The sequence below is a fragment of the Saccostrea cucullata genome, unplaced genomic scaffold (assembly GCF_032062105.1).
Source record: "Saccostrea cucullata isolate Sc308-1 unplaced genomic scaffold, CSIRO_AGI_Scuc_v1 ctg1393, whole genome shotgun sequence".
Lineage (NCBI taxonomy): Eukaryota > Metazoa > Mollusca > Bivalvia > Ostreida > Ostreidae > Saccostrea > Saccostrea cuccullata.
In genome coordinates, this window is record NW_026920387.1 from 34043 (window position 1) to 53233 (window position 19191).

The window sequence follows — 19191 nt, forward strand, 5'->3', positions numbered from 1 at the left end:
CTTTTCGGTGTATTTGTGGGTGAGATGTCATTATTTATGGCACTTTGTGTCAAATATGAACGCTCTATCATATGCCATTCAAAAGTTATCACCAAATTTGATTTTTTTAAAATTAGGTCAAAAATGAAGGTCAAATTCAAGGGATCAGAAATCATAGCTTGCTATGAAGTATTTTGTCACGAGTAATACAAATTTCAAATGTGAAAGCATCTTCTCTATCAAACGTTATACGAAAAAAATAACATTTTTGAAAAGAAGATCAAACCGACAAGGTCAAAGTCACAGGGCTCAAAAATCATAGGGTGTTTAGAAAGGTCGTGTCACAGGTAATACACATGAGAAAGCTGAAAGCCCTAAATCTTCACATCCAAAAGTTATGGCCAAAGTTAAAGTTTTTGAAAAGTAGCTCAAACTTCAAGGTCTCTGAGTCAAAAATCATGGTATATTTTGAAAATTATTGTCAAAGGTAATGCACATTTCGGTATGAAAGCCCTATCTCTTCTCATTCAAAACTTTTGGTAAATTCATAGTAATGTTTAAATTTTAAAAAAAAAGTAGGTCACACCCCATGGTCAAGGTTACGGGGTCTAAAATAAAAGTGTATTTAGAAAGGTCTTTCACAGGTAATACACATATGTAATATCATGAAAGCCCTATCTCTTCTCATTCAAAAGATATTACCAATGAAGGTTAAAGTTTTTTTGACAGACGGACAAACTGACAGACGGACATACAAATGAGATTTTATGTCACCACGCTTTCGCGAAAGCGCGGACAATAACCAAAATAATTGTAGATTTAATATATGTAATTCATCGTAGAAAAAGGGACCCTGACCATATTTTTTTGTCTTACGATACATCTTTTTTTAAGATCCACAGCATTGAAGGACAATATAGGGTAAGTCCAGTATTTGGCACCCCGATTTTTGGTGTCTTTCAGAATAATGCAACATTTTATACATAAAAACCTCTTGTCACCCCTGCCACAAAATGGGTATTGGTTCTAAGATTTAAAATAATACAGAAGTCACAGTGAGGTCAGGAAATAGGTCAATTTTCACAATTTCTTATTTTTATGCAAATTTTCATCGATATTACAGTACATTTTGTTTTGAAAAAACATACAGCACACACTTGCCTATCTACCAAATTAATATATTTTATACACTAATATCAGATGCAGTTTATGTGTAAAAATCTCAGATAGGGAAGCTTGTGCTCTATGTTTTTCGAAGAGAAAAGTATCTCAAATATGATGAAATTCCACCAGAATTGAGGAAATTCTAGAAAATGTCCTATTTCTGCCCCCTCTAGTGGATTCCATGTAAGCTTTGAATCTAACTTAGTGCTTGTTTTGAAGTGAGCATCAGTTTAACTTCTTAACTACAAACTATCACAATCTTACCAGTCTTCTGATTTTTACATCAAAAAAGGGGCCAGATTCGGCTATTACCCTTTCTTGTCCTTTTTTAAAATTTTATATATACAACAATTCCCCAAGGTAAATTAGAGTCCATGCTTGTTGATATCATTGACAGTTGCTTTTTCAACAAAAGTGGAACCCGTAAATTTTCTAACCTTGCCATTGGTCATTTGCAAAATCATTTTTATAAGCATTCTAATTGTTTATACAAGTACTCTGAAATTAATATTAAAAAGATGCTTGAGTTTTGAATTGACAATATGTGCATGATTTTTATTTTTGGAGACTGGCTTTTCCAACGGTCTATTGAAATTCCCATGGATACCTACTCGATATATACATACTAATTTTCACTTCACAATTCTACTTTTAAGACTCCCATGCTCTTGGTCAGGAGCGCAACAAATATGTTAGAATTACAACTGAATAAACACTTTTAAAAAATGGTCAGTAGAATGTTTCTGGTTGTTCACTGTAATTGCCCTATAAAGGAAAATATATTTTTATCTGACAACTATAAATATCAGCAAGGTTTTTCTTTTACCGAGATATGAAATACGTTCATATCTTTTAATTATGACACTGACCATTTGATTATGAATATTGCACAATAATATTGCACAATTTCTTGAACACTTGATGTTGCCAACATTTTTTGTGATCTTTGCTTTAATTTTAGATTTTACTGCAGTCAGGAGTGCAGCAAAACTGCTTTATAATTAGCAATACTCCTTAACTTTTCTTTAGTCAAAAATAGTTTGAAAAAAATGTTTGATACTATTTGATATTCAAAACAATACGTCTATCAACAGACCTTTGACAGCTAATCCAGAGGATAGTTTTCATGATTTCATAATACTATATTTTTTAAGTATAATGCTTACATATAGATCTTGAAAATACGAAAAACTTGCCGTAAACGACGAAAATGTAAAAACGAGAAACTGATTTACGAACAAACTACAAGTTTTGATTTATGTTCGTATATCTTTTTCTAAACTGTGATAGTGTGTGCATTTTTCAATCACTAAAATATATTTTAAAACCGTTCTGGTAAAATAATTTTTCCTTATAGCTTTTTGCGTCTCGATCAGAAAACTTGCAACAGCATTTATAGCTAGATTTAACTCATTACTATTAGGTGACAACATGTATGTGTGAGGATCATTTAAATATTTTTTTAAAAGTTTATTTTCAGAATGTACCTTTTATACGCAGAATTTTCAACTGGTGTCTTCAACTATCGAACTTCACTTTTTCTTATGAAGGGAAAATAAAAGAGTAACAAATTCAAATGAATTATTCGGTTTGAAAAAAAAATTTGATGAAATCAACATTCTCAATTGTGCAGAGAAATCTGTAAAAACTAAAAAAAAAACATATTTAGGGTACCAAATTAATCAATACATGATTTCTTCCATTTGCAAAGACATTCTTTTCTTTTTGCATTTTTATCGCCTTGAAAATCTTAAAATATTCCCTATGCAAGCATCCATACGTCATTAAGTTTCTGAATAATTTTTTTTAATTTACATAGTATTTCTCTTTTTTCATTTATTAATTTTCTTATCAAGCTTTTTTAGTGAATAATAAAACAATAATCTAACTGTCTTTGAACTTCTTGAAAATAAAAAAATGTCCTTGACTAGCATGAAAATAAATAATCTTAACTTAAAAATAATTTGCCAGCCGCTCACCCCCTTCAGAATCAGATGAACGTGACGTAATCAACTCTTGGTAGAATGTCCTTGTATACTGCCTAACTTGTTCTTCTAGTATCAATACAGACGTGGATTTAATAAGGAATTCTTCAATAATGTCTTTCTCTTTGGTTTTGTTAAGTTGTTGTACCTGTTTCTTCCGTTTTGAAAAGGAGATCATACTCACGTGTTTGATGATTACATCCGCCACACATTCAATTCATTTTAATTCTTACAAACCAAATTTGGAATTCTAATCATGTGTGCTGGACCCAAGGGGAGGATTTTATAATCCATGCATATCTGAAACAGATCATAAGAGAAAGTTGCAGTCTATCAGGTGTTTAATTACAAAGCTCTGTCTTTATTCTTTCTGATGTAATAGATCCTGAGACACACGTCAGACAAAGGGGTGTCAAGAAATCATTATTTCGGATTCCCATACACTTAAAACTAAAAAAAAATGGTTCAAAATGATTTAGACGGACTAGAAAAATGTCAATTAACTTAGTATATTTTCAATGATTTTTTGGCACTTTTTGAAAAAGCAAATGGGGTTTTTACATATTCAGGATAACCATCTGCATATGCACCTAGTTATATGAATGTTAACAATTATCCTTCTCTTTATTCTTTTAATGTATAATTTAAATTGCCAAAGTGATCCAATCAAGAAATTCAATAATATTATAAAAGTGTCTTTTAAGGATTACATGTTAATACAAGTTCTAGTTGTCTTCGAAGGAAAATAATGATAGGACACGAAGACATTTGAAGAAAATTACAAATAGTTCTTTTATGGATTTCTGTTCCCTCTGGTAAGAACTACAGATTCTTAATCTGGGCATTTGTGTTCAGGAGCAAATTGTCCACATTAATGAAGCTTCCAGGTTACTTAAATTAATTTGTTTATATAAATTCGAATGGTTCCACACACATGCCATATATATTTTTCTAAAGGCTTCAGATTACTGGAGACTGGATCTATAACTTAAAGCTTGAACTGAATTAATAAATCGATTTAAAATATAATTAGTAATCCTTTAAGGAGTCGCTTTGGCGTTCTTGTAAATTAAAAAAAATATATAGAAAATGAAGGGCAGAATAAATATTCCCTACAAATTTATTCATTCTCAATCAAGCAGGAGGGTAATTCGTATGAAAATAAAAATTAATATGCAACAATATTTCTTTATCAGAGGCAGAGTATATGTCTACTACACCAAGCTTTATAAGTGAGTGGATCACCATGACAGCCGACTTGTCAAGCTCTGGGAAATTAAATCCACGCGGTCTGGGTGACCTTCCTTTCCTGGTTAAGGTCGAAGCCAAACCAAGAGACGGGTGGGTCTTTCCTGGCTTTGGATCCGCTCAGAAGGATGACGATGGAGGTGTCTTATATGGTGGCTTGGGTTTTATATATGACGAGTAACTGAACAAGAAAGCCAACTGTTTCTTTAAAAGCATAGACCTAGAGCAAACTGCTTTAGCTCTATGTTAAAAGCCTTCATTTTGTATGTCTATGGTCGATACAATGACCTCGTGGTCAAATTCAATCTATCATTAAGACAAATGTTTACTTACTTTAAACTAATTGTTAGGCCATTATCGACTGATTTTCCTGTTATTTCGATTCCCGATTTTTGGCGGATGTGGACGAATTAGTGGATTCCCACTACTCAATTTTAACCCGCCTATGATGTTTTGGAACTGTATTTGATTTGCTCCTTGTTTGTGTTGTATAAGTGGACTTTTTGTCTTGGTGCTATTATATTTAAGAAATGAATTTGATTTTTGAAGATTCATGAGGTTATGAACTAAATATACCGGCCACGTTGTAGTTCTACACTTTGCATCTTCAAAAATTAACCCATTATTATTCTTGTCATAGATATTTGCCATTCAACTGTCATTTTTAAAGCAAATAAGTGTGGACTATATTTTTGACGTCAAGTGCGGTAATATGATGTAACAATGGAGATATTCATGCTGATTCGTGGTACATATGTGATGTAGTTCATGAGAAAATATACTGCATTTTATTTTGTAAAGAATCATGGGGAAATTTATTGGAAATGTAAATATATAAATATATATACTACGGAAAACTTTTCTTTGGCAATATCATTTCGAAACGTTGACCGTTTTATGGTCGGTCATAAAGTTGCAGACGAATTGCCCTAACTTACCATGAAGACGGTTTTGCCTTTTGACTTTTTTTTAAAATCCACATTACCTAAAAGGATCTATGTGGTAGCCCTTATTCTTCCATGTACCATATACGACTTGCAAAAAATAACCCACCCACCCTCTATTTTGGAAAGGGTGGTGGAGGTACCAGAATGGGCCTCTAGTTAGAGCATCGTCGTGAAGCGGAGTTGAAATTAATTGGTGTCATTGAAATCGTTGATGTATTCTGGATAGAGGTGTTATATTCGTTTTTGCCTGTGTCCAGTGTCTTATATTCCAATTATTTCCATTACACTTGGAAAACAAAAAGCCTTATTTTTAATTTTTAAAAAACCTTTACATAAATTATATGTTGCAGGAAATCAGGAGAAGTTGATTGTACCTTGAAATGACATTTCCTTCTGTTTCAAAAGCCATGGCAAAATATTTCAGGTTCCACCGGCTTTTTTTGGAGTGAGGCATTAATCGTAAAAGAATTTCTTGATTAAAATTAAAGACAAAAGAAAAATGTATATTAATTTTATAAAGGTCTAATTCTCTATGAACTTTTACAGATTACACACACACACACACACACAATATATATATATATATATATATATATATATATATATTTTATATATATTTATATATATATATATATATATATATATATATATATATATATATATATATATATATATATATATATATATATATATATATATATATATAAAACAATCTTCATGCAATATATTTAAGAGACAGACAGAACCTTTATATCCATCAAATTGAAATGTCAGGAATAGAAAATTCACTAAATTTTCTCAAATAATTGATAGTTGTATGATAGCGCCGCAGATTCTAGTTTTAATCGAAAAGCAAGTTTTTGACATATTTTTTAAAGCAACCTATTATTTCCTTTATATTTTCTTTTTATTTTATTATAACATTGATTAGGACACTGAGATATTTCATTTCTTTTGGATATATATATATATATATATATATATATATATATATATATATATATATATATATATATATATATATATATATATATATATATATATATATATATATATATATATATATATATATATATATAGCACTAAAAATGACCAACGACACGAACAATAAAAATTGTCAAATTTTCGGGACGCCCTGTCCCTTCCTCAGGACAAAGAAGAAAAGTTAAAAAGTCATAAGAACAAAGGAAAAATAGAAACAAAAACAACTAGCACTACTACTGAACTACTAAACACTAGATATTTACATAATTAATTACATGTTGAATTCGAGATTTTTAAGAACAATAATAAAGAAAGAAATCCGGACCGCTATGAAATGCGTCCGTTCTATCGGGTATACTCGGGTGAAGTGCGATTTACATAATTGAACGAATTAATTATGCTAATTAATTACGACAATCAGTAAATCGTACATTGTTTCATTCTCTCAAAATGGCGTAACTTTACTTAATAAAGAAAAATCAAAGATATAAATGGCAGGGATATTTAAACATATGAATTATGATCCATTATAAATTTTGAAATGTTTTAAGACTAATTATCGGTAAAAAATAAGAAATAATTAACAAAGGCGAAAGCAATATATAGTTATGTGGGTTGTTCGAGAGTTGGTGCGCAAATTAACTGTAGAGTTTACACTAAATTGAGAGAATAATCTTGTTTGGTATCATCAGGAATTGGGTCTAGTTTACGTTCATTCTGGTGAAGTCATTCAGCTTGTTAATACCATTAGGGCGGAATGACTTCAATCTGTGCATCCAGAACTTTTCTTTGCTTTTTCTCTGAGCATCTGTCCATCTTGGGTTATGGTCAATCACCACTACTGTCATGTCCTCCCATTTGTGACCCTCAAGGTTGAAATGTTCCCCAACGGGTTCATTGAGTTTTTTGGTCCTAATGGTCGAACGGTGGTTATTGACTCTCCTGCGGAGATCTCCTGTTTCACCAATATACTGTTTGGAGCAAACTTTGCAACTGATGAGATAAATGCAGTTGTCAGTATGACAGGACAAATTCCCTAGTATTTTGTAGCTGCGGCCTGTGACAGGGCTGTTAAAACTGTCTGTGTCAGTACTGTGCTTACAAAGAAGACATCTTCTGTCAGAGCAAGTTTTAAAGCCCCCGTTAGGTAATGGGTTGTCCAGTCTGGTTCTTACTACCATGTCCTTTAGGTTCCTTGGGCGTCTGTATGCAGCCAATGGGGGTTCCTTAAAGACCTCTGCCATTCGTTTGTTTGAATGGAGAATTGGTAGGTTCTTTTGAAGGATACCGCTAAGGTTCTTAAGGACGGGATGGTATGTGGTTACCAGAGGGACCCTACCGCTATTGTCTTTCTCCTTGTAGCGTAATAGGTTTTGCCTGTCATGTCCTGCCATCTCATCAATAGCTGTTTGTACGGTGCGGGCATTGTAGCCTCTTTTGCATAAGTGCAGACTCTGACCCCACTAAAGAATTCTCCACCGCCATTACCAAATCTCTTGACGATATGTTTGAGAAAAATGAGATTGGTATCAACGTCTATGAGACCTTAAATCCTATTGACTGTAGACCAGGACAATTCTATCTGCTTCCTAAAATACACAAAGAAGGCATGCCAGGTGCCCCATAGTCAGCGCAATTGGACACCCCACGGAGAAAATTTCTGAATTTATTGATTTACATCTCCGTCCACACGTAGAGAATTTGCCATCCTATCTCAAGGACACCACGGACTACATTAACAAGACGCCCTCTACTGGCCTCTCAGATCATACCCTCCTCGTGACTATGGACGTCACATCCTTGTACACCAATATTCCGCACGATGAGGGTATCGAAGCCTGTAGAGAAGTCTGGGATAGTAGATCCATACAAATTCCTTCTACAGAGTCCCTTGCTAAGCTCCTTGAACATGTTCTCAAGTTCAACAACTTCATGTTTAATGGAGAACATTACCTGCAGGTTAATGGCACTGCTATGGGTACGAAAATGGCACCGTCTTATGCCAATGTCTTCATGGGCAGACTGGAACGCAACTTGTTACTTCAAGCACCATTTAGGCCCCATAGCTGGTTGCGTTTCATTGACGATATAGAGATGAAGTGGGTGGAATGTCGCGAGAGCCTCGAGGCATTCATTACGTTTGCCAACACCTTTCATCAGTCGATCAAATTTACAGTAGACGTATCTAAATCGAAAAACGTATTCCTAGATACTACATCTACCCTGATTGATGGTGAAATCGAATTCTAATACTTGTTATCAAATTTCTCCATCTCTGTTTTACAGATGGAAGTGCGGGACGGTCCTAACAAGAATTTTCGGTTTGACGGTATAGGTTCTGTAATGACTGAGTCTGCCCCTTATGGAGGACTAATTTATGGATACAATGACACATCAGTGGCTTTCTGGATTCCCCACCCATACAAGAGAAAAATGAAGGAAGCTGCAATCTTTATGATGGGGGAAATGTGGGGATGGGGCTATAGGAAACAAATGACCGACAATGTGGATATCTTAATCAGCGTTCACGATATAGCGGGTTAGTTTATTTCTACAATTAATATTAATTTTGTGCTGCAGTATATTGTAATTTCGTGCTACAGTATGTTGTTTCTGATCAAGTGAAAAGTATCATTTTTAGCAATAATGTTATCTTTTTTTTTACACCATAGTGCCGATTTGCGTTTATAGACCATACATTGATATCGAAGTATCAGTTATCAAGAAGTACAACAAATGTAATGAATCAATCTATGCTCTTGGCGATGAGATTCATCTACAATGCATGCCGGGATATCGCTACTTGTCAGGAAACACAACTCTGACGTGTAATGATGCTGGGCACTGGAATGGCGAAATTCTTATATGCGAAGGTGATTTTCTGATTTTCATTAATAATTAGGAATGCAGTAATTGTAATTTAATTTCTCGGTTAAAATTGTTCTGCGACAGCAAAAAATAATAATCATCTATTTATATTTTGTTGTGAACTTTATTATTTGCATTTTATGTACATATATTTATTTTTAAAGTTATAACGTGCGCAGAGACCAATATCAGCAATGTTGAAATTCTTCACCAAAACTTGAGCATTGGAGGAACCGTGAATTACAAATGTATCCCCGAAAGTTATTACGAAGAGGGGAACCTTAATCAAACATGTACCATAGAAGGAGAATGGAATGGTGATCCGCCAGTTTGTAAAAGTAAGAACTAAGAATGTCTTCTTGGTATTTTTTATAGGCGTCATCCCTAATATTTATGGGTAAAATATATCAAATTAAAGGTTAATATATATCTTACCCTAATAATCATACACAAATAATGTACCGGCATCTCTCAGTGAGTATAAAGCTGAAGATGACTTGTAATTTTTAGACATACGCCTTTTCAAAATTTGTCCGTCGTCTGTCGTTGTCGTCGTCGTTGTCGTCGTCGGCGTAAACTTTTCACATTTTCATCTTCTTCTACATATAACCACTGCCAATTTGAACCAAACTTGGCACAAAGTATCATTTTTTAAAGGGGATTCAAGCAAGTTTGTTCAAATGAAGGGCCACGCCCTTTTCCAAGGGGAGATAATCATGAATTTGTTAAGAATTAAATGCATTTTAAAAAAATCTTCTTCTCCAGTACCGCTGGGCCAGGAAAGATGAAACTCATGTGGAAGCATCCTCAGGTAGTTTAGATTCAAGTTTGTTCAAATCATGACCCCTGGGGCAAGGGTGGGGCCAAAATGGCCGACCCAAGTCTTACATAGGATTACAAAGGAAAAATCTTTAAAAATCTTCTTCTACAGAACCACTGAGCCAGGAAAGATGAAACTCATGTGGAATTTGATCCTAAGTAGTCGCAACACAGTTATGTTCAGAATCATGACGCCTCCCGGGGCAAGGGTGGGGCCAAAATGGCTAAACACAAGTTTTACATAGGAATATATAGGAAAAATCTTTAAAATCTTCTTCTCCAGAACCACTGGGCCAGGAAAGATAAAACTCATGTGGAATCATCCCCAGGTAGTGTAGATTAAAACAAGTTTGTTCAAATCATGACCCCTAAAAGTTCAGAGGTGTGCTAGGGTGGGGCCAAAATGGACCGGTCACACCCGCCGTGTTTTACATAGGGATATATAGGGAAACCTTTTAAAATCTTCTTTTCAAGTACTTCAAAGCTATGATTAGTGATATATATATGGAATCATCCTCAAGTAGTGTAGATTCTAGTTTGTTTAAATGATGAACACCTGGAGGGGGGGGGGGAGTACATTCAAGCCCGATGTGCTCAGGTGAGCGCTGTGGCCCCTGGGCCTCTTGTTAATATAAATGTACTTTTCGCATTTGTTACCCGTGACTGTTTTAATATCAAGCATACCGGCGTGTAATGGCGACCCGTGTTCGTGTTGGTCATTTTTTTTTACCTTTATTTACATTGTATTGCAATTATGTGTATTTTGTTACTCTGTACACTGCACTGACCTGTGAAATTCTAGTTAGTTTCTTTGGTATTTTACTCATCTGCATTTGAAAATAATTATACACAATTATACATAATTACTATTTGTCCTACCGAGTGCTGTATAAGATTTGTCCGGGTACAACGGTGACGACTGATTATATTGAACATCGACAGTCAGCCGCTTTATATAGGGGTTCTCAGATAAAGCGACACATTCCTTTTATGAATCGTGTTAAGCTTTAAGAAATCGACGCATATACTAGTCGAAACAAATCATGATGTTACATTCTTCTCGATTAGCGCAGCCTAAGTCCAAAAGTGGGATGTGCGTTATTTGATTAAATTGCATTACAGTTATATTAGAGAATTCGACGCGTTTGCTTTCGCCAAGAACCTGGCTTAATCCTAAATATAACTTCTGAGTCATTTTTGTTTTTATTTCCTATCTTACGTCAAGAACATTTTGTGAATACAATAAAATATATGAAGAAAACAAACAGTAAAAGCCCTCTAAAACTTCAGAGGTAGGATCAGGTGCCATGGACGAGTGAGCCTCCCCTGTCGACCTGTCCTTATATTGTTGCACACATGTAAGTAAGGGAAGATGACATATCGTCGAGAGTAGTCATCTCGTTTGTCATATTTAAAGCTTAGTTCTTATATTACAATTAACGTCTTTCCCAAGTTGAATCTCTAAATATCTAAAGAATATTAATAGAAGTAACATTTTTTTTTACAGAGTGTACGTGTCCTTGCGGAATGATCGGTTCTATACCAATCGAGGAACACGAAATAGATAAACTACATCAGCGATTGGAGGAATTAAAATTGAACCTGAAGGTTTTAAAGAATACCACGTCAAAAGCAATCAGGAAAAGAATCAGTGCTACCGATGTTCGACCCTCGGCACAATTAAACTCGGGGCAGGGTGGTGGCTGTTTTTGAGCAAGGTAAGTGGTCACATAAAGGTTGTGGTCAGTTCTGTTTCGCCGAGGATAAATCTAACAATATATTATCTTGAGTTAGACATATATTTCGATTTTTTTAAATTGCAAAATCTGGACATTGTCATTCTTTCTATATTGTAAAGGTTGCCACTCCTTACATCTCCACAACTACTTTACTACGAAAAAAAAATTCATACAATCTGTATTTTATACAGTCAATCTCATTGTGCACCTCTTTCTTTATGTTTTGATGGTGTGTGTGTGGGAGTGATCTTTCCTGTAGCAAGAAAATGACTTATGTTCTCAGGGAAGGTTCTGATATTTTTAGCTATTTGCTTAGATTAGTTTTTCTGTATCTCGCTGTCTGTTGCTTCCTCAAGTTATCATTAGCATCTTTATCGCCGAAATGTATAGATAGCGATTTATTTCAGTTTAAAAAGAATTTTTTGTCAATAAATCGGGAAAAAATATTTTATTTGAATATGTGAACATATGACAATTCAATTTAAGGAAATAATAAAATAAAAGCATATACAAACATGCACAAAGATCAGCAAGGAAAATTACATTTTGAAGTTTTCAGCTCCATAGAAAAAATAACTAATTTTGGTAAGAATTTCTTCTTACAGTCTTACCTTCTTTGATGTAATCAGAAGAATTCGCATTCTACATTCGATAATTCTAATTTTTTGTTTTAAAAATATTAGATTGTCTTATTACTTATTTCAGTGAATTTAAATTGATATCAACTCTCTTGTGTTATAAGGCATTCAAAAAATTATTATGCTTTCCCTCTCCCGAACTTGCAAAAATGACTCGACTAAAAACTTTTTGACGTTGCGCACGCTGTTGGTACTATAATATCTAACTCTTTATGTCGCAAATTTCGAAATTGTATTTAAAGGTGTATATTACTTTAAATTAAAAATGAAATTATTTATGTTTCCAAAGTAATAAATAATTTTAAATTTTTCTTTAAAATAGCATTAAAATATTATACTAATTTTCAAATTTCATATAAACAAAATTTATTCATGTTAATCAATTATTGTCGCGATTTAAAGAAAAAAATGCAGTTATATCGATATAGATATATGAAATTTAGGGGGCACAAGTAGAAAAAGGTCTTTTTGAATTAACTTGGTTGAGTTTTTAACCTTCACTTCATTTCAGGAAGCTTATGTACCATGTATTTGCTATCGTGTACGATTATAGGATGAAACAAAAAATATTCATGAAAAAATGGAGATGGAGAGACATAACAGTTAAATTATATGCATTGTCATAGGAAATCTTTTAGTACATATATTTTAAGGGGGATTAATATATTGATATATATATTACTTTTCACTGCTTTTAGGAAAGCTTCTCTTGAGTTCAATTTTGTTATATGGCTAATGAGTCACTGAAAATATAAAGTACCGGGTAACACTATTATAAAAGTAACACTAATTATATATGTATTTTGTAAAGAATATTAAATGATGTTTAACTAAATGTGATATACATAGGATACAGGAAATCAATGCAACCTCAATAGTGTAGCCATTTTGTCACAGCCCCCCTCCCCCCTGCATAAAAATATAATAACACCAGATCTAACTTCTTATTGCTTTAAATAATATAAAATAATTTGTTATTTCAGCCAATCTGTATAAGCTTAGTCACAAAGTTTAAAGGAGGAAAGTGTAGTGTCAGCCAAAATAAATTTATAACAAGAAAAACACCCAAGGGATTTAATAATCTAAGTGCGAGAATAACCTTAAATTTGGGGACATATCAGTGGATCTCTGCTGTACTCAGTTTTTTATTTTGGGGGGGGGGGGCTTATAGCTGGATGAGGGGCACAAAGATACTCTTGTCTCCCCTTCTTCAAAAGTGGTGATCGGTGCAATAGCCAGATTTTCACTATGGTGATCTATAACTTTCAATTTGTCTCCATCTCCCTTTTTTAAATATACTTTTTAATTTGATTTTTATTTGCCTTTAATCGTACATGCTGACATGATACATAAGCTTTCTACATGTAAAGCTGACAAAAGGAAGAAAATTTCAATTTAATCTAAGACAGCCCCCGCCAAGTTAATTATAAAACACTTTATTCTGACTTCTTTATCGCAAATATTAATAAATTAAAATTGATATGACTATATCTTTATTTTATCATATCAACAATTTTATATCGATATGATTAAATATCTTGTTTTAATCGATATCTGAAAATCAATATATTATTTCAGTCGATAAAACTTAAAGCAATAAAATCTATTGAACAAAAGAAGTTGCCTTCTACTATGTTAAGAAATCTTAAAACAATATGTACATAAATAAGGAATAACGGATATTAACACTTTATATATTGATAAATTTTAAAATATAAGACAATATACAAAGTTATAACACAACAAGTGTAGAGCCATTTACGCTTCCGTACTTATTTCACTGAATTTAAATTGATATCAACTCTCTTTTACTAAGCCATCAAAAAATTTTTTTGGTTGCTCTCTCCCAAACTTGCTTAAAATGGCTCGACTCAAAACTTTTTTTCCTACAGGCCAAGCGATCATTTTTTGTATTCTAGAAAATATATTTTAAAATCTTAGCATTGAAACTGAAATTTTCAATGAGAAAAATAATTTTCTCACCTATCTACCGACTTATTTACTAGTATTCTGAGTCGGGATAGGTCAAACAAACATTTTAAATTGAGCTGACTTCAGCGAAACATTTATTTTGAACAATATAACATGTAAAGTGCTAAATATTAAAATACATATCCAAAATAAATGTTTATGATATATACATACTGAACTTCCGTTGTTGGAAACTCAAAGAAAAAGTATACATGTAAATTATGTATTTCTGCTTCGAAAACAGTGAATATTTTTATTCGTGTTAACAATTAAAACTTTTTTAAAAATTACAAAAATTTTGTTGTATTATGAATGTAGTCCCTTGGAGTGAAAGTAACTGAAGGTCATTGACGTTCACTGCATTTTCACTTTGCTGTACATATGATCATCATCCACCATGCCGGGATCCAATAGCTTATAAAATAATGATATACATTTAATTTAAATACAGTTCAAAAATGTAGAAGAGCTGGCTGGTTCCTGGTTAAGTTGCGATGAAAGTTAGCCAGCTACTATGAATAGTTAGCTTATAAAATGGATATGATCTTCTACAGTGAATGTAATTTCTTAAATCAAAATAAATTATGTTGAAAATATATGTTTCTTGATTAATAAAACAAAACTTAACATGAAAGTTTATGCTTGAAAAGAAAAAACAAGCCTTATCAGTATCCATGGATGAAGATTTCAAAGGGAAATTAAAAGAAATCAAGGTTATTAAAATTATCTGGGACACAGTAAGCTGGAACATATAAAAGTTGTGCAATACAATAATGGCTTAGTATATATATCTCAGAATTTGAAATCTTGTATTAACAACTAAAAAGTTAACTTATTTGGTGAAACTTGTGGAAAAATAAAGCAAAAACATTTTATTGGAAAGAGAGATTCCACTTAAGTATGATATTAGTTGTTAGAGGAAATCATAATAATAATGCTGTTAGTAGTTTTTTTTAAACAGCTTCTTGGATGTTGTTATACATACTTCTTGGTTGTTGTTATATATCAAGTCTAAATTGCTTATTGAAATTATGTTTTATAACACTAAAGAATAATTGTTACAAAGGAGGAGGTAAGTGAAAAAATGTTGATATCGGTAAAAACTCTGGATGTAAGAGCTTATTGTAAACAATTGAGATATCGAACAGTTATTTATCTCCAAAAGTCCATTGAATGCACGCAGTGTGTAGAGAAAACACTATGACCTATAAAATCATGAACTTGGATTAGATGTCATGTAGAAGCAAGCATCCCCTGTCGACTGGTATCATTCTCTGTATGCTTCTCCTCGTGATCGGACAAACAAAAATATCCACAGACGATTCAGTATGTGAATAATGGTCTTACAATTAGTATGAAAAACGTCAATTAAAAGCGTTCGACTTAATGACATATTTTGTTATATCTGACAAGGACATTGTACCAAAAGTAAAACGTTCGAAATGTTTACTTTGAACAGGACTGTCAATATCCTTGTTTCATCAACTCTTTGTTAATGAAAGGTTACATTGTTTTAGAAATTGTTCGAATATCAGAAAAATGTTTATATCGGTGACAATGATTAAAGCCTTGTAGAATTGATGCACAACATGTATACATAATGGTATTGGGCATTGTCACCTTCGTTTTACGCCCTTGCCCGTTGGTTGACTATTTTTTGTAATTTTTGGAATAGGAAGAACATCCTTTTGACATATCTGTCAAAATTTTGACGCACCATAGAAATGTTAGCAAACAAACTGACATATTGTAAATGTTATGATTTTTTTCTGCCAGCTGATCTCAGCAGGATAAGAATATCTCAGATATGACTTTCGCTGTATTATTTACACTGTGTGTATTTGTTTGTATTGTACGTTATTCACAGTCATCTCTTTTTTTTCAAAAATGAAATAGAGTGAATGTAATCGAGCTCAAAAGTCCATGGAAAATCAACTTTATTTGTTTACTTGTGAATATAAACCTTTCCTGTTCTGTCATATTGGCCCTGAAGAAGACAGCCACAGCTGCGGAATACGACTGTCACTCGTTTCATAAGAATTAATGAAAGAAGCCTCTTTGGTTATAATTTACAGATGAAATGTCGGGTATATGGAGATAATGAACAGTATTCAAGCTCAAAAAGCTATTAAACAAACAAAATTGGAGAAAAGCAAACACGGACCTCAGAGCTGGGATCAAGTGCCATGGAGGAGTGATCATTCCCTGCCGACCGGTCACGCCCGCCATGTGCTCCTCGTCATGATCGCGAAGTAACGGGAAAATCTGTCGACAATTCATGTATTAAATGGCCTAACAATAAGTATGTAAAGAGGCAGCACTTGACTAAATGACGAATTGTATTTACTGACATAATCGTTGTATCAATCATAGAACTTTCCAAATGATGACTTTAAACGAGACTGCTAATATTCCTGTTTCATCAACTTGTTTGTCGATCATTTACCTCTTTGTAAAATTGTTCATAAATAAAGCATGCTCTTGGATATCGAATGAACTGGAAAATAAAGACCCCGTATACAGGCGATGAAGGTGTATTGCTTCATAAGTAAGGAGAAGTTGACGATTGAAAAGTTTGTCATCACGTTTATCATAGAGCTTAGTTGTTAGATTACCATTAACGTCTTTTCAAGTAAAATATTAAAAATATGAAACAGATGTGTCAGACTCTAAAGTATCTTTTATTTCAAGCTCACCGGGATATATCGTATCGACATAACAATGGAAATAATCATTGTTAATTGACAATGCGTCGTCGATATATCTAAATTTATAGTTGAAGGCTACAGTAAGTGTGTTCTTCTTTTCATGTATGAAGGTTTGAACAAATTTTTCTTCGTATAAATAAAAAAAATAGGTCTTCTAATAACAGGGCACAATTGGTATTTATTGGAATTTCAATAGACCGTTGGAAGACCTGGTCTCCAAAATCCTATAAATATTGAAAGTCAGATGTCAGACCATCTTTTTCAGTGTCACAATAAAAAAGTTTAATTTGGAGTTTGTCGAAACGTTCGATTTTCAAATACCTCTTTATGGTTTCATACCAGAGCTAAAGACGAAAAAGATAATTTTTTTTTTTATTTGGCAAATATATCCGTGTTATTTGATATAAAAGTGATCGAAATACCGAAGATTAAATACACTTCAAACAATACAGGGTAAGAATTCACTTGGTTACCATAAGTTTAATTGAACAATCGTGAAGACTTCTTGCTTATTTACAAATGGTGATATTTATGTTTTATATCAAGAAAATCTTAAGTAATACACCGTAGATTAGTAAATATTTAAGTAATCATACAATATTCAAGTGTAACATAGCATGCGGGTGTTTATATATGTTCATAGCATCAACATATACGACATGCAAGGATTGGGGAAAAAGAATCATATCAGGTGCATCTCCTTATCAAGTTAATGTTTCCAAAGTATTGTCTTATATGATGCATTCCAAAAGTGGATGAATTTAACCACCTTTCCTGGTCCTAATTTGGTTCTGATTTTAGTCACTGTCTAATTTTTTTTTAAAAATACGACGACTCATCATTAATAGAAGGAAATGTTTGAGGTTGAAGAACTACGTCACCGTAAAGAATATACATGTATAAGGTATCACATTTAGCTGCATTTCAATTAATTATTCAGATTTCTATTGAAATACTTTTTTTACTTATTTAGTATTTACAGTTTAGTATGTTCATTATGAAAAATTCCATTGGGCTTGAATCACAAAGGGCTGGAAATTCACATACCTAAGGGAATTAAGCATTTCCCGTTCACACCCGAATTGAGCCGTATATTTTGATCAGATAGATGAAGCTTTCCGGGTCAGTTACTCAATTTCAGTATTCAAATAAGGCTTGACAATCAGTTTTAAACAAATCAAACAAAAGACGACCAAATGATAAACTAGATTAACTAACAAGGGCAAAGAACTCATGACTTTAACCGCATTTATTGAAATTCCTGTAAAACCAACTCACTTGTCCATAGTCAGTCATGAGATAAAAACTACATGTATTTATACCACAAGAAAGGTCTTCTAACAAGTTATTCACATCGTGAAATAAAAATAAATGTAGGACAAACCATTCAAAAGGTTATACTTTTTGCAGACAGACGGGTAGGCCAAATATCCCTGAATTCTTTATTACAAGGACAATAAATGTTTCACAAACTTTTTCATGCTGACAGAATTTAATAACAAAATATAAAAAAATAACATACAAAATGTAACATTAAAAGAGAAAACAGTTACAGCATTCCAGGAGTAGTCAGGAAAATGTACAAAACTCTGTCATAAAAATACATGCTGTATCAGAAATAAAAGTCACTCAAGGTACAGAACTAGTAAATGAAGGTACCTAGAGGCTTTCGTTATGTTAGATGAGAATTCCTTTATTCATGATTTTTAAAATGCACTCTCTTATAAGCTGTTCTGAGGGGTTTTTTTCGGAAAACAACAGGAAAAAAATAAGAGTTACTTTCAATAAAAATGATAAAAACATGAACTTAATGAATTTTGAATAAAATGTAAATAAAATGTGTCTAGATTGACTAAAAAATCTAAGAAAATGACATCTTATATGTTGATGTCCATTCCTTTAAAATATAGATTTTATACGGGTATCCAATTAATTTTTTTTTATATGAATTTCAATAAATGCATTAAAAATGATTGAATTTACACAAAACTGAAAACTTCAGTATAGAACTGGCACCAAAAAAAAAACAGTCTAAAATCATTTACTAGATCTCTACCCAAATGTATCATCAATTTTTTTTTATCACAGATAAATGTTAGTTTTTACATCATTTTCGTCACAAGACATCTGTATAGAAAATG

At 32.7% G+C, this 19191-nt stretch overlaps 2 protein-coding genes across 2 annotated transcripts in view; one reads left to right on the forward strand and one right to left on the reverse strand.

Annotated features, from left to right (window-relative positions):
* Positions 1-4374: 4374 nt before the first annotated feature.
* LOC134248017 (uncharacterized) lies at positions 4375-11707 on the forward strand. Its single transcript, XM_062730437.1, has 6 exons — positions 4375-4516; positions 5674-5693; positions 8594-8846; positions 8980-9180; positions 9340-9513; positions 11502-11707. The coding sequence occupies exons 1-6, from the start codon at positions 4375-4377 to the stop codon at positions 11705-11707; spliced, it is 996 nt and encodes a 331-aa protein (XP_062586421.1).
* Positions 11708-14117: 2410 nt separating this feature from the next.
* The window catches only part of LOC134248028 (uncharacterized), a 66400-nt gene continuing 61326 nt past the window's right edge, over positions 14118-19191 (reverse strand). The window contains exon 49 of the mRNA XM_062730445.1: positions 14118-14756. Coding sequence (XP_062586429.1) covers positions 14697-14756 — 60 coding nt within the window. The 3' untranslated portion in view covers positions 14118-14696. The remainder of the gene's footprint in view (positions 14757-19191) is intronic.

Bases quoted from the DNA above. Each gene is read 5' to 3' on its own strand.
- LOC134248017 (XM_062730437.1), top strand. From the start codon at position 4,375: ATGACAGCCGACTTGTCAAGCTCTGGGAAATTAAATCCACGCGGTCTG. The intron at 4,517-5,673 runs GTGTCTTATATG...TATATGTTGCAG, and splicing joins TCAGAAGGATGACGATGGAG to GAAATCAGGAGAAGTTGATT. The intron at 9,181-9,339 runs GTGATTTTCTGA...TTATTTTTAAAG, and splicing joins CGAAATTCTTATATGCGAAG to TTATAACGTGCGCAGAGACC.